Below are 14,068 nucleotides of genomic sequence, written 5' to 3' on the forward strand. Positions count from 1 at the left end.
TCTGGGGAAGGATCGTTGGTGGGATTGAGAAGATCCTTGAAGTATTCCTTCCACCATCCAATGACGTCCCCAGTTGAAGTCAGTAGCCCCCCAACCCCACAGTGTACAGTGTTGGTCAGGAACCACTTTCCTCTCCTGAGACACTTGATGGTTTGCCAGAACTTTCTCGGTGCCTGTCGATAGTCTTTCTCCATGGCCTCACCAAACTCTTCCTACACCCGAGTTTTTGCCTCAGAAACTGCAGAAGCCGCGGCCTGCTTTGTCCTTCGGTACCCATCTTTTGCCTCCAGAGTCCCACAAGCCAACCAGGCCCAATAGGACTCTTTCTTCAGCTTGACGGCTTCCTTTACCCGAGGTGTCCACCAGCGGGTTCGGGGATTGCCACCATGACAGGCACCTATGACCTTGCGGCCACAGCTCCGATCCGCTGCATCGACAATGGAGGCACAGAACAGGGCCCACTTGGACTCAATATCACCTGCCTCCCTCGGTATGCTGTTGAATCTCTCTCGGATGTGGGAGTTGGAGATCTTTCTTGTAGGTTCCTCTGCCAGACATTCCCAACAAACCCTCACAACTCATTTGGGTCTGCCAGGTCTGTCTGTGTTTTCACCCGCCATCTGATCCACCTCACGACTAGGTGGTGATCAGTTGACAACTCCGCTCCTTTCTTCACTCGGGTTTCCAAAACACATGGTCGCAAATCCGATGACACAACTACGAAGTCAATCAACGAACTGCGGCCTAAGGTGTCCTGATGCCATGTGCACTTATGTTTGTTATGGACAAACTGGGGCGAGCACAGAACTCCAATAACAAAACATCACTTGGGTTCAGATCGGAGAGGCTGTTCCTCCCAATCACACCCTTCCAGGTCTCACTGTCATTGCCCATGTGAGCGTTGAAGTCACCCGGCAAGACAATGGAGTCCCCACAGGGGGCACTTTTCAGTACCCCCCCAGGGTCTCCAAGAAGGCCGGGTACTCCAAACTGCCATTCGGTGCATGAGCACAGACAAAAGTCAGAGCCCGTTCCCTGACCTGAAGGCACAGGGAAATAACTCTCTCATCCACCAGAGAAAACCCCAACATACAGTCGCTGAGCCGGGGAGCTATGAGTAAGCCCACTCCTGCCCGATGCCTCTCACCCTGGACAACTCCAGAGTGGAATAAAGTCCAACCCCTCTCAAGAGAGTCTGTTTCACAGCCCCTGCCATGTGTTGAGGGGAGCCCAACTATATCTAGTTGGTATCTCTCAGCCTCATACACTAGCTTGGGCTCTTTCTCTGCCAGAGAGGTCACGTTCCATGTTGTGATAGCCAGCTTCAGTAGCCGAGGATCGGAAGGCCAAGGCCCCCACCTTCGGCCGCCACTCGATCCACATTGCACCAGACCCCCATAAGCACCTCTCCCACGAGTGGTGGGTCCATGGGAGAGTGCCCATCCATCCATCCATCCATCCATCCATCCATTATCTTCCGCTTGTCCGGGGTTCCGGTCGCGGGGGCAGCATCCTAAGCAATGAAGCCCAGACCTCCCTTTCCCCAGCCACTTCCACCAGCTCTCCAAGGGGGATTCCGAGGCGCTCCCAGGCCAGCTGGGCGATATAGTCGCGCCAGCGTGTCCTGGGTCTTCCCCGGGGTCTCCTCCCAGGTGGACTCGCCTGTGACACCTCCCGAGGGAGGCGTCCAGGGGGCATCCTAACCAGATGCCCGAACCACCTCAGCTGACTCCTCTCGACGTGAAGAAGCAGCGGCTCTACTCCGAGTCCCTCTCGGATGACTGAACTTCTCACCCTATCTCTAAGGGAGAGTCCAGACACCCTGCGGAGGAAACTCATTTCGGCCGCTTGTATTCCAATCTTATTCTTTCGGTCATTACCCAAAGCTCATGACCATAGGTGAGGGTGGGAACGTAGATCGACCGGTAAATCGAGAGCCTTGCCTTATGGCTCAGCTCTTTCTTTACCACAACAGACCGGTAAAGAGCCCGCATCACTGCTGACCCAGCACCAATCCACCTGTCAATCTCCCGCTCCCTTGTACCATCACTCGTGAACAAGACCCCGAGATACTTGAACTCCTCCACTTGAGGCAAGAGCCTATCCCCGACCCAGAGAGGGCTCTCCACCCTTTTCCGCCTGAGAACCATGGTCTCGGATTTAGAGGTACTGATTCTCATCCCAGCCGCTTCACACTCGGCTGCAAACCGATCCAGCGAAAGCTGAAGTTCGCGGCCTGATGTCCCCAATAGGACCACATCATCTGCAAACAGCAGTGATGTGACCCTGAGGTCACCAAACCGGACACCCTCCATCCCTTGACTGCGCCTAGAAATTCTATCCATAAAAATTATGAATAGAATCGGTGACAAAGGGCAGCCCTGACGGAGTCCAACTCTCACTGGGAACGAGTCTGACTTACTGCCGGCTATGCGAACCAAACTCCAGCTTTGTTTGTACAGGGCCTGAATGGCTCGTAGCAAAGAGCCATGTACCCCGTACTCCCGAAGCACCTCCCACAGAATACCCCGGGGAACACAGTCGAATGCCTTCTCCAGATCCACAAAGCACATGTGGACTGGTTGGGCAAACTCCCATGAACCCTCCAGAATCCTGGAGAGGGTGAAGAGTTGGTCCAGTGTTCCACGACCAGGGCAGAACCCGCACTGTTCCTCCTGGATCCGAGGTTCGACTATAAGCCGGACTCTTCTCCAGTACCCCTGCATAGACCTTGCCAGGGAGGCTGAGGAGTGTGATTCCCCTGTAGTTGGAACACACCCTCCGGTCCCCTTTTTTAACCATGGGAGAGTGGACCCATGTAAATCTTTCGGGTTGAGCCCGGCCGGGACCCATGGGTAAAGGCTCGGCCACCAGGCGCTCACTGAGGAGCCCCTCCCCCAGGCCTGGCTCCAGGGTGAGGCCCCGGTAACCCTAATCTGGGCGAGGGAAACTGGGTCATTGTTCTTTATCATCATGGGGGTTTTTTTGGATCACCCTTTTGTCTGGCCCATCACCTAGGACCTGTTTGCCTTGGGAGACCCTACCAGGAGCTTTCGCCCCTGACAACATAGCTCCTAGGATCATGTAGGCACGCACACCTCTCCAACAGCGTAAGGTGGTGATCCAAGGAGATCCTTATGAAATGAAAAATGATCATCCATCAACATGAGTAAACACAGAGCTGTAAGCTTTAATGAGACAGATGGATATGGACCTGCACAGATTAGGAAATAGTAATAAAAACATGAGTAGTCAGTTAAAATTACTGTGAAACAGAATCAGGAGCATACATTTTTTGAACAGCATAGAACAAAATTCTAAATTTGCCAGGGAAAAAGACAGCATGCAGTGGTGAGCAATGAACTCTTATGAAAGATTAAAGTGACAGCGCAACCATTGTGATTGTTTTGTCCAGTACGTGCTCATCTGTGAAGGTACCATTTATGCTGAATGATATAAACATGTTTTATCAACATCTCCTGCCGTCCAGACGACGTCTTTTTCAGGGAAGGCCTTGATTATTTTAGCAAGACGATGTCAAACTACATTTTGCATGTATTACAGCAGCACTGCTCTGTATTAAAAGAGTCCAGGTGCTAAACTGACCTGCCTGCAGTCCAGACTGGTCACCCACTGCATAACATACATTTGGTGCTTCATGAAATGAAAAATATGATGGAGACCCCAAACTGTTAAGCAGCTGAAATCCTATATATAGTAAGAATGAGAAAACATTTTACTTTCAAAACTACAGCAGCGTCTCCTCAGTTCCCAAACACTTAGAGCGCTGTTAAAGAAGAGGTGATGAAACTCAACGGTAAACAGACCCCATCCCAACTTTTTTTGAAACGATGTTGTAATTTCAGACAAATTAAGACTTTTTAAGGACTCTGAAATGTCTCTAAGTTTTTGAAAGATAAACCAGATTTAGGCCCCTGTTTGTTGCTGTAGCCAAGACTGAACTGAATGGGACACGTAGTTCCTGTCAATCGTCTGTCAGAAGAACTTTATTGCTGTCTTCTGTAGCAAGAGAGCACAATTGTTCTCACTCTGTCTGGATGGGAAGGATGCCCCCCCCCCCCCCCCCCCCCCCAACACTGTGTGATGCTAGCCAATGCAGGTGTGTGTTAGCTGACTTAATGTGACTCAGCCATTGTAGCGCAGGTGTCATTGTTTAATTGGGGTAGTCAAAGCTACTGGGTGGAATTGGATACAACTAAACATGGAAGAAAACACTGGAAAAATTCCCATAAAATATTATGACAACTATTGCTGCTGTATGTTAAATCTTTTTTTCTTTAGTTCTGTGGTAAAATGCACTTTCATCCAGTGATGCAGGTCTGCATTCCTTTTGGATTATTATGTTCAAAATATTTTTTTTTCTTAGTTACAAAAGACACCAGTGGTTTATTTAATGAACTGATTTTAGCTCATTTTCATCAAGTGTCTATAACTCAAGTTGACTCTAAAGGATTGTGTACATAACTGTGTTATGAGCAAAATATTGGAAGGGCCAAATATGAGGAGCTACACACACTGTACAAAATCAAAAAAAAAAAAAAACTGAGTAAAATGATGATTTAAGTAGTTCAGGTATGCAGTTAGAGCTGGAGGACCTGCTTCACAGGAAACCTGGAGTCTGGATTTAGAAGGTACTGATGGAGAGAAAGAAAAGTTCATAATACTCACAGAAATGACTGTGTAGTCAGATGACATCAGTTTTTGTTCCTGTGTGTCGTTTTCCTCCACTTTGACGTGAGTGATCTCAATCATCTGGCCTGTCTCAAGTGGCACAGTTGCTGCATCCTTGTGAAGTGAGAGTGTCTTTGTGACACCAGCCTCCTGGATCTCAACATCTCTCACAGGGGCAAGGATGTCTCCCTCAATCCACTTTGGAGCGCTTAGCTGCAGAGCAACAGAGTGAGTTCAATAATGACTATTAAAAGAGCGGGAGAGAAAGAATACCACTCCTCAAAGATTCAATTAAAAAACAAAATGCACTGATGTGCAAATCATGTAAACCCTATATTTTATTAAAATGGTAGAAAGACAACATTTAAAATGTCAAAATTGAGAAATTTTATTGTTTTTTTGAAAACTACTTACTCATTGTGAATTGGATGCCAACAACACATTCCAAAAAAATTTGGCAACAAAAGGCTGGTAAAGTTGTGTAATGCTAAAAAAACACCGGGTGATTAATTGGAACAATTCAAGAACAACATTTCTTAATGTAAAACAGCAAGCATCAGCTTTTCATCATCTACAGGATATAATATTATTGTAAGATTCAGAGAATCTGGAGAAATCTCTGTCTGTGAGGGACGAGGCTGAACACCAGTATCTGCTGGCCGTGATCTTTGGGCCCTCAGGCAGCACTGCATTAAAAACAGACATGATTCTGTAGTGGAAATCACTGCATGGGCTCAGAAACACTTCTGAAAACCACTGTCTGTGAACACAGTTCATCACTGCATCCACAAACGTTGTTAAACTCTAAAACACAAAGAAGAACCCAAATATAAACAGGATCCAGAAACGCTGCCACCTTCTCTGGGCCTGAGCTCATTTAAAATTGACTGAGGGGAAGTGGAAAAGTGTCCGGCGGTCCGACGAACCAACATTTGAAATTCTTTAGGAAATCATGGACACTGTGTCCTCCGGGCTGAAGACCACTCAGCTTGTTATCAGTGCTCAGTTCTAAAGCCAGTATTCATGATGGTTTAGGGGGGCATTAGTGCTCATGGCCTGGGTGATGTGCCCATCTGTGAAGGCGCCATTAAAGCTGAATGATATAAACATGTTTTATCAACATCTGCTGCCGTCCAGACGACGTCTTTTTCAGGGAAGGTCTTGATTATTTTAGCAAGACGATGTCAAACCACATTCTGCATGTATTACAGCAGCACTGCTCTGTATTAAAAGAGTCCGGGCACTAAACTGACCTGCCTGCAGTCCAGACTGGTCACCCACTGCGTAACATACATTTGGTGCTTCATGAAATGAAAAATATGATGGAGACCCCAAACTGTTAAGCAGCTGAAATGCTATATTAAGTAAGAATGAGAAAACATTTTACTTTCAAAACTACAGCAGCGTCTCCTCAGTTCCCAAACACTTAGAGTGCTGTTAAAGAACAGGTGATGAAACTCAGCGGTAAACAGACCCCATCCCAACTTTTTTGGAAACGATGTTGTAATTTCAGACAAATTAAGACTTTTTAAGGACTCTGAAATGTGTCTAAGTTTTTGAAAGATAAACCAGATTTAGGCCCCTGTTTGTTGCTGTAGCCAAGACTGAACTGAATGGGACACGTAGTTCCTGTCAATCGTCTGTCAGAAGAACTTTATTGCTGTCTTCTGTAGCAAGAGAGCACAATTGTTCTCACTCTGTCTGGATGGGTAAGATGCCTCCCCCCAACACTGTGTGATGCTAGCCAATGCAGGTGTGTGTTAGCTGACTTAATGTGACTCAGCCATTGTAGCGCAGGTGTCATTGTTTAATTGGGGTAGTCAAAGCTACTGGGTGGAATTGGATACAACTAAACATGGAAGAAAACACTGGAAAAATTCCCAGAAAATATTATGAAAACTATTGCTGCTGTATGTTAAATCTTTTTTTCTTTAGTTCTGTGGTAAAATGCACTTTCATCCAGTGACGCAGGTCTGCATTCCTTCTGGATTATTATGTTCAAAATATTTTTTTTTCTTAGTTACAAAAGACACCAGTGGTTTATTTAATGAACTGATTTTAGCTCATTTTCATCAAGTGTCTATAACTCAAGTTGCCTCTAAAGGATTGTGTACATAACTGTGTTATGAGCAAAATATTGGAAGGGCCAAATATGAGGAGCTACACACACTGTACAAAATCAAAAAAAAAAACTGAGTAAAATGATGATTTAAGTAGTTCAGGTATGCAGTTAGAGCTGGAGGACCTGCTTCACAGGAAACCTGGAGTCTGGATTTAGAAGGTACTGATGGAGAGAAAGAAAAGTTCATAATACTCACAGAAATGACTGTGTAGTCAGATGACATCAGTTTTTGTTCCTGTGTGTCGTTTTCCTCCACTTTGACGTGAGTGATCTCAATCATCTGGCCTGTCTCAAGTGGCACAGTTGCTGCATCCTTGTGAAGTGAGAGTGTCTTTGTGACACCAGCCTCCTGGATCTCAACATCTCTCACAGGGGCAAGGATGTCTCCCTCAATCCACTTTGGAGCGCTTAGCTGCAGAGCAACAGAGTGAGTTCAATAATGACTATTAAAAGAGCGGGAGAGAAAGAATACCACTCCTCAAAGATTCAATTAAAAAACAAAATGCACTGATGTGCAAAACATGTAAACCCTATATTTTATTAAAATGGTAGAAAGACAACATTTAAAATGTCGAAATTGAGAAATTTTATTGTTTTTTGAAAACTACTTACTCATTGTGAATTTGATGCCAACAACACATTCCAAAAAATTTGGCAACAAAAGGCTGGTAAAGTTGTGTAATGCTAAAAAAACACCGGGTGATTAATTGGAACAATTCAAGAACAACATTTCTTAATGCAAAACAGCAAACATCAGCTTTTCATCATCTACAGGATATAATATTATTGTAAGACTCAGAGAATCTGGAGAAATCTCTGTCTGTGAGGGACGAGGCTGAACACCAGTATCTGCTGGCTGTGATCTTTGGGCTCTCAGGCAGCACTGCATTAAAAACAGACATGATTCTGTAGTGGAAATCACTGCATGGGCTCAGAAACACTTCTGAAAACCACTGTCTGTGAACACAGTTCATCACTGCATCCACAAACGCTGTTAAACTCTAAAACACAAAGAAGAACCCAAATATAAACAGGATCCAGAAACGCTGCCACCTTCTCTGGGCCTGAGCTCATTTAAAATGGACTGAGGGGAAGTGGAGAAGTGGAAAAGTGTCCGGCGGTCCGACGGATCAACATTTGAAATTCTTATTGGAAATCATGGACACTGTCCTCCGGGCTGAAGACCACTCAGCCTGTTATCAGTGCTCAGTTCTAAAGCCAGTATTCATGATGGTTTAGGGGGCATTAGTGCTCATGGCCTGGGTGACGTGCTCATCTGTGAAGGCGCCATTAAAGCTGAATGATATAAACATGTTTTATCAACATCTGCTGCCGTCCAGATGACGTCTTTTTCAGGGAAGGCCTTGATTATTTCAGCAAGATGATGTCAAACCACATTCTGCATGTATTACAGCAGCATTGCTCCGTAAAAAGAGTCTAGGTGCTAAACTGACCTGCCTGCAGTCCAGACCGGTCAACACTGAAAACATTTGGTGTTTTATATAATGAAAAATACAAGAAAGGAGGCCCCAAACTGTTGAGCTGCTGAAATAAATAAAGAATGGAAAACATTTCACTGTCAGAGCTACAGCAGCGTCTCCTCAGTTCTCAAACACTGACAGAGCGCTGTAAAGAAGAGGTGATGAAACTCAGCGGTAAACACGCCCCCGTCCCAACTTTCTTGGAACGTGTTGTTGGCATCAAATTCAAAATGGGCACTTTTTTTTTAATTTCTGACTTTCAACATTTTGATTGTTGTCTTTTAGTATTTTCCTTTAAAAAAATATGGTTTACATAATTTGCACATCGTTGCATCCTATTTTTATTTACATTCTGCACAGCATCGCAACTTTTTTGGAAATGATGTTGTAATTTCAGCAAATTAAGACTTTTTAAGGACTCTGAAACGTCTAGGTTTTTGAAAGATAAACCAGATTTAGGCCCCTGTTTGTCGCTATAGCCAAGACTGAACCGACCTTGAGGAACATGAACAAACTGATGAACCAGGTGAGATCATAATACTTACTGAAACAACTTCTCCTGTCAGGGTTATGTAGCCCTTTTTCAGGTACAGTGCTGGATCATTCAGAGCTGCTCTCTCTGAAGAAGGATTGATGCTCTCTTGCGCTTTATGCATTAATTTCTCATCCAGCTGCAGTGGATCCATCCGGAACACTTCTGTTTCATTTCCCAGGATCATTTCAGGGACTGGACGGTCCTCCTTCACTGTGGCGTTGTTTATAATGTAAGTCTCTCCCTCCTGTAGTTCAGAGATCTGATCCCCTTTAAGAGTAATCAGATAAACTGCAGTACCATCAGAGACGGAACACAGAGCCACATCTTCTCTCTCCCTGACTCTTACAGAGTCTCTGTAAAAGTCATATTTGCTCGTGCGCTGCACAGTGCGCTTTACCACACAGTGTACTCTGTACACTGAAGATCTGAGGAGACAAAAAAAAGTTAAAAATGAATTTTTACTTAATTGCATATTTACATATAATAATATTTACATATATATTATACATTTTCTATATTTCAGTAGTCGTTTCTATATTGCTTGTGTGGTTATATGAAGAATATTTTCTGTAATTTATTAATGAATTGTAAGATTATTACTATTGTATTTTTTCTCTCTGTTTTGTGAGATTATGGCTGCGATATGCAGTTGAGAATGGAAGTGTCTTTGATTTCTGTTCATAGTGAAGGCAAAGCATGTGTGCTTCCCTGTTTTTGTTAGAGGTCTTTTTCTATCGCTCGGTTTCTAAATTGTTTAATAGCACAGGAATTTAGAAGAATTGGTTGAATTCCCCTTTAACTTGAAGCTTTCACTTTTTTTAGCTTGTCTTTTATTATTGTAGCGTTGGCCTGTTCATTTCTTAGCTAGCTGCTGACCTGCTCAGGCTGTTCTAACAAGGGCAAAATACATCCAGATACAGGAAGAATGAAGTGAAAAGCAGTTTAAATGAGTCTGTTAGCAGCAGCCGGTGATGTTCCACTGACAGTTCATCATCTGGTGTCATTTAATGAGCACAATCAGGATTATAGAAGCATATTAGTAGGAAAATTTAAATAAAAATGTAATTATGCATAATTGAATCTCAAAATAAATAAACACACTGATATTCTTTTCTGACTTTTTTTTAAACTTGAGCCTTTCTTTTCTGATTAGGAATGACATGTTAAATGTTTAATTCATATTTAGAAATCATTTACAAACACATGTTTAGTCAAATGTTTAGTTGTTTAAGAAGAACGTAAAGAAAACATCATTTCAATATTGGAAGTGTGTGATTGGTTAGAAATTGATGAAGCATTAACACAATGTTGAATATTGATGACGTATGCACAGCATATTTACTTTTCAAAAGGAGCCTTTTCCACTTTTGTAACCTTTTGGTCCCATCTGGTTATTTTCAACTCTGCTGGCAGTGTTTGTAGCAGCTGGTCAAGATCTTCATGCCAGACACTGGAGGGGACACTCAGTTCCTTCCATTCTTCTGTCAGAAGAACTTTATTGTCTGTATCATATCCCTTAACCTTTATATGGCTTCCTTCACTATCCTGTAGGACATTATGTGAAAAATAAGTATTGCAAGAAAGTGAAAACTTATTTATATAGAAGTTTTCTAAGATATACTACAAAGTGCTTCACTTTGAAAAGAGAAGTAAATAAAATAGGGTAAAAACATAATATAGATGAACACATCACCCACAAAAACTGAAAAACTACATGTGCCCCTCCATAAAAGCTCGTGCATACAGATGAGGCCTTAAGCCATTTTTCAAAAGCTCCTTAGACCCAGCAAGTCTAATACATAAGGGCCAACTATTCTAGAGCTCTGTGAAGGACTGGAGACCTGGCCATTGTGTTTCCTGTTTTCTGCCCAATGACTGCTGGGATTCTTAAAATGAAGTGTTATTTATTTTAAAATAATTTCTTTCACACCCTTTCACAAAGGTTGGCCAGTTGTTCTGCTGACCACAGAAAGCCTAGCTGCTCTCCCCTTAAAGGCAAAGTAAAAGTGCCCCCCCCCGTTGGTACAGTTGTGATCAGGACAATAACTTAAAAAAATAGAAGTCTTTGAAGAACATGGCACAGTTCAAAATTTCCCAGGAAAAGGACATATAAGCCCAGTGTCCCTGGATAGTGAGGAGGAAACCCAAAGATCCGTTTTAGAAGTGTGCAGTTTAGTTGAATCTTGTGATTTGGTCAAATCAGTCAATTTGTAAAATATTTACATGTTTGGTCATGTACACCATCAGGTTTGACCAAAAAAGAGACTGCATACAATGAAAAGATGAAAAGCACCTGATAACCACTGTCAAAAATGGAGGTGGATCACAGCTTCAGGGCTGTTTTGCTGCTAGTGGTCCAGGAGCACCTTTGAAAGTCAATGAATTCCACTAAATAACAGGCCTCATTTATAAAAGACTCGTGCACTCGGATGTGATCTTAAAATGGTTATATCTGAAAATTCATGGTAAAGTAGTGATTAATAAAACAGAATGTTGAATGGAAAGAGTGTGTAGACTCGCACACGCTTCCAAAATTTGGCAGTCAGTTCGTGTCACAGGACGAGTTACACTCAGGGACAAAGCCGATTACTGAGGGGCACAGCTACCCTCGCCCGTCCACTTGACTTACCTATAAGAAATCTAGCCAACATTAAAAGCTACAAATGTGTTCAGCTGTCATTAACCCTTGTGTGATCTTAACATTCTGTTTACTCCCATTGTCCTATGGGTCCAAAATGACCCGCCCTACCAAAGGGCATTACACATTACAAAGACGATCACCAGTGAACAGTATTACGCTGTCATAAATGTTTACTTTTACACAGTAGAGGTTTATTATTGCTATAATATAAATGTGAAGTAATTACATCTGAATTAATTATATTAAAAGGGAAAAAACAGTCAACTATCTGGAACTTTTTTGTCAACAGTTTATTCTTTTATAATTTTTAGGAAGTGAATTATTAAAATACTTCTCTCATAACACTAATAAAACAAAATTTTACTTGATTTTGTGAACACTTTTCACCATCAACTCTATTTAGCACATGTTGGACAGTATGTGCGAACGTGAGAATGGGCTTTGCAGATGTACTTCTCACATGTGCAGCACACAGATTTTGTCTTGCAGTCCTTCTTCCAGGGGCAGAACTGGCACCTTTTTCTTTTGACTGACCCTGCTGCAACCTCAGGTGGATCAGGACAAGATACAACTCCTTGAACAGCTTCCACAATGGCTGCAGTGGCTTCTGTGCGAGGCAGGCGCTCCCTTTTCTCAATGCACGGGGTGACAAGAGCCTTTACCAACTGCTCAAGGAACATCCTTCTGTATATGTAGCCTCGCCATGGGACCTATATACACCTGCTAATATCAAAAGCCCTATGTAGCCACGCAGGTCAATCTCATCCATATTTTTCCAGTTTTCTCCATATTTCCGGAAACCCTCCAAATTTGTATTCTCCAGGATGATTTTTTCGATGGCTGGTGTGATGAACAGGAGAAAGGTGGATGAAATGTCCTGGACATGGGCAGCCAAATACCTTGTTGGTCCTGGAGTCATCCTTATGATGTTTGATGTTGCAGTTCTTCCCTGGTTGCTGTCTGAATTTGATGAGGACCATGCAATTTTGCCATTCTTTGACCAAAAAGTCTCTCTGTCAGCTTGAGGGATTTCCTCTTCTTCTTCATCTGAAGATGCTTCATCCTCTGGGTTGCACTCCTCCCCATCTTCCTCTTCAGATACATCTTCATCCTCTTGTTCCTCCACAGCTCCTGAAAATATCTCATCCAGGACCTGTTAAGCACTGAGACATCTATTCATGGCTTCAGCAAGGAACGAACTAGGGGTACTTTGATTCAGGGTCTCTTTATATCCTCTATATTGAATTTGTTTTTATTGTTTTACTATGTCTGAGATTGTTGTTTGTTTTGTTTGGGAGCTTGTGTGATGTGAGGGGTTAGCTGCAGATCAAGAGTGTAGGTGCAGGTCAAAAGCAAGTTCAATTCATACATCAATCCAGTTTCTTTGATGAGTGAGTGTGTGTGTTTGTGTGTGTGTGTGTGTGTGTGTGTGCGTAGGTGTGTGTGTGTGTGTATTAGAGAGTTTGTGTGTGGCCTTTGAACTTTTTTTCTGGTGTTTAAATGCTTTTATAATTCACGGGTCAAAAATGACCCGTAAGACAATATTTGTACCCTAGTGGTGTACAGCTCACATGGAAACATAAACAAAAACAAAATATCACTTTTTCTTATGATGGGATCCTTTTAGGAAAAGTCATAAAATTTCAAGTTGGAAAAAGATAGGTTAGGGTATTTTTTCTACAGCTAAACATGGTAGTGGGTCACTTTTGACCCGCAAGACAACACAAGGGTTAATGGCTGACCGTTAGCACATCTTACAATGCGATGCTTCATATCATGTAGCTCTGCTGCAAGGACAGCGTGGGGTGGTGAGCAATGAGCTCATGAAAGATAAACTCTCCCAACAAACATTTCAAGAATGTTCATTTCCTTTGATTGCTTTAAAAGTGTTTTGCTTTTAAAACTATAAGTATAAACAGTAGAAATATAAAATTATGCAGCTTCAATTTTTGTTAAAGCCCAAAATATTACTTATTGCATGGATGGTTTATTTAATATGTTGAGTGTGGTATGACTTGAGTTGACTGTACAGGACTGTGTACATGACTGTTATGAGCAAAACAAATGAAAGGCCCAAATATAGAGAGCTATGCACAGTGTTCAAAATCAAGAAAAAAAAATGAAAGCCTTACTCTGACTAAAATGATGATTTACGTGGTTCAGATGTGCAGTTACAGCCAACAAGACGAGAATCTGCTGAACAGGAAATTTGGAAGGAGGCAGAAAAGTTCATAATACTCACAGAAATAACTGTGTAGTAAGACGCCATCAGTTTTTTTCCAAATATCTTGTTTTTCTTCACTTTGACGTGAGAGATCTCAATCTTCTGGCCTGTCTCAAGTGATACAGTTGCTGGCTTCTTCGTAAGATATACTGTCACTGTGTCACCAGCCTCCTTGATCGTAATATCTTTCACAGGGATGTCTGTCTGAATCGGCTGGGGAGGAAAAAAACAGAGTGAATACAATAATAACTACCAAAAGAGTGCCAGGAAAAGAGTGATACTGTTCAAAGCTTGAATAGTACTTATAATTACAACCCTATTTCCAAAAAAATTGGGAGCCTGTGCAAAACGTAAATAAAAGTTGTGAATTATT

The 14,068-nt window shown here is 42.6% G+C and overlaps 1 protein-coding gene across 5 annotated transcripts in view; it reads right to left on the reverse strand.

Moving 5' to 3' along the window:
- The window catches only part of LOC108416091, a 31,072-nt gene that overhangs the window by 7,460 nt on the left and 9,544 nt on the right, over window positions 1–14,068 (reverse strand). For 4 of the 5 annotated variants that reach the window (XR_005131600.1, XM_037545695.1, XM_037545693.1 and 1 more), the window contains 5 exons: window positions 13,714–13,908; window positions 10,173–10,375; window positions 8,841–9,255; window positions 7,011–7,226; window positions 4,690–4,905 (listed from right to left, as the gene is read on the reverse strand). Coding sequence is in view for 4 of the 5 variants with exons in the window: in XM_037545695.1 (XP_037401592.1) it covers window positions 4,690–4,905; window positions 7,011–7,226; window positions 8,841–9,255; window positions 10,173–10,375; window positions 13,714–13,908 (1,245 nt within the window). In the remaining variant the exon portion in view is untranslated. The remainder of the gene's footprint in view (window positions 1–4,689; window positions 4,906–7,010; window positions 7,227–8,840; window positions 9,256–10,172; window positions 10,376–13,713; window positions 13,909–14,068) is intronic. The other variant, XM_037545694.1, reaches the window with a different exon arrangement.

The sequence above is a fragment of the Pygocentrus nattereri genome, chromosome 16 (genome assembly GCF_015220715.1).
Source record: "Pygocentrus nattereri isolate fPygNat1 chromosome 16, fPygNat1.pri, whole genome shotgun sequence".
In the NCBI taxonomy this organism is placed as follows: domain Eukaryota; kingdom Metazoa; phylum Chordata; class Actinopteri; order Characiformes; family Serrasalmidae; genus Pygocentrus; species Pygocentrus nattereri.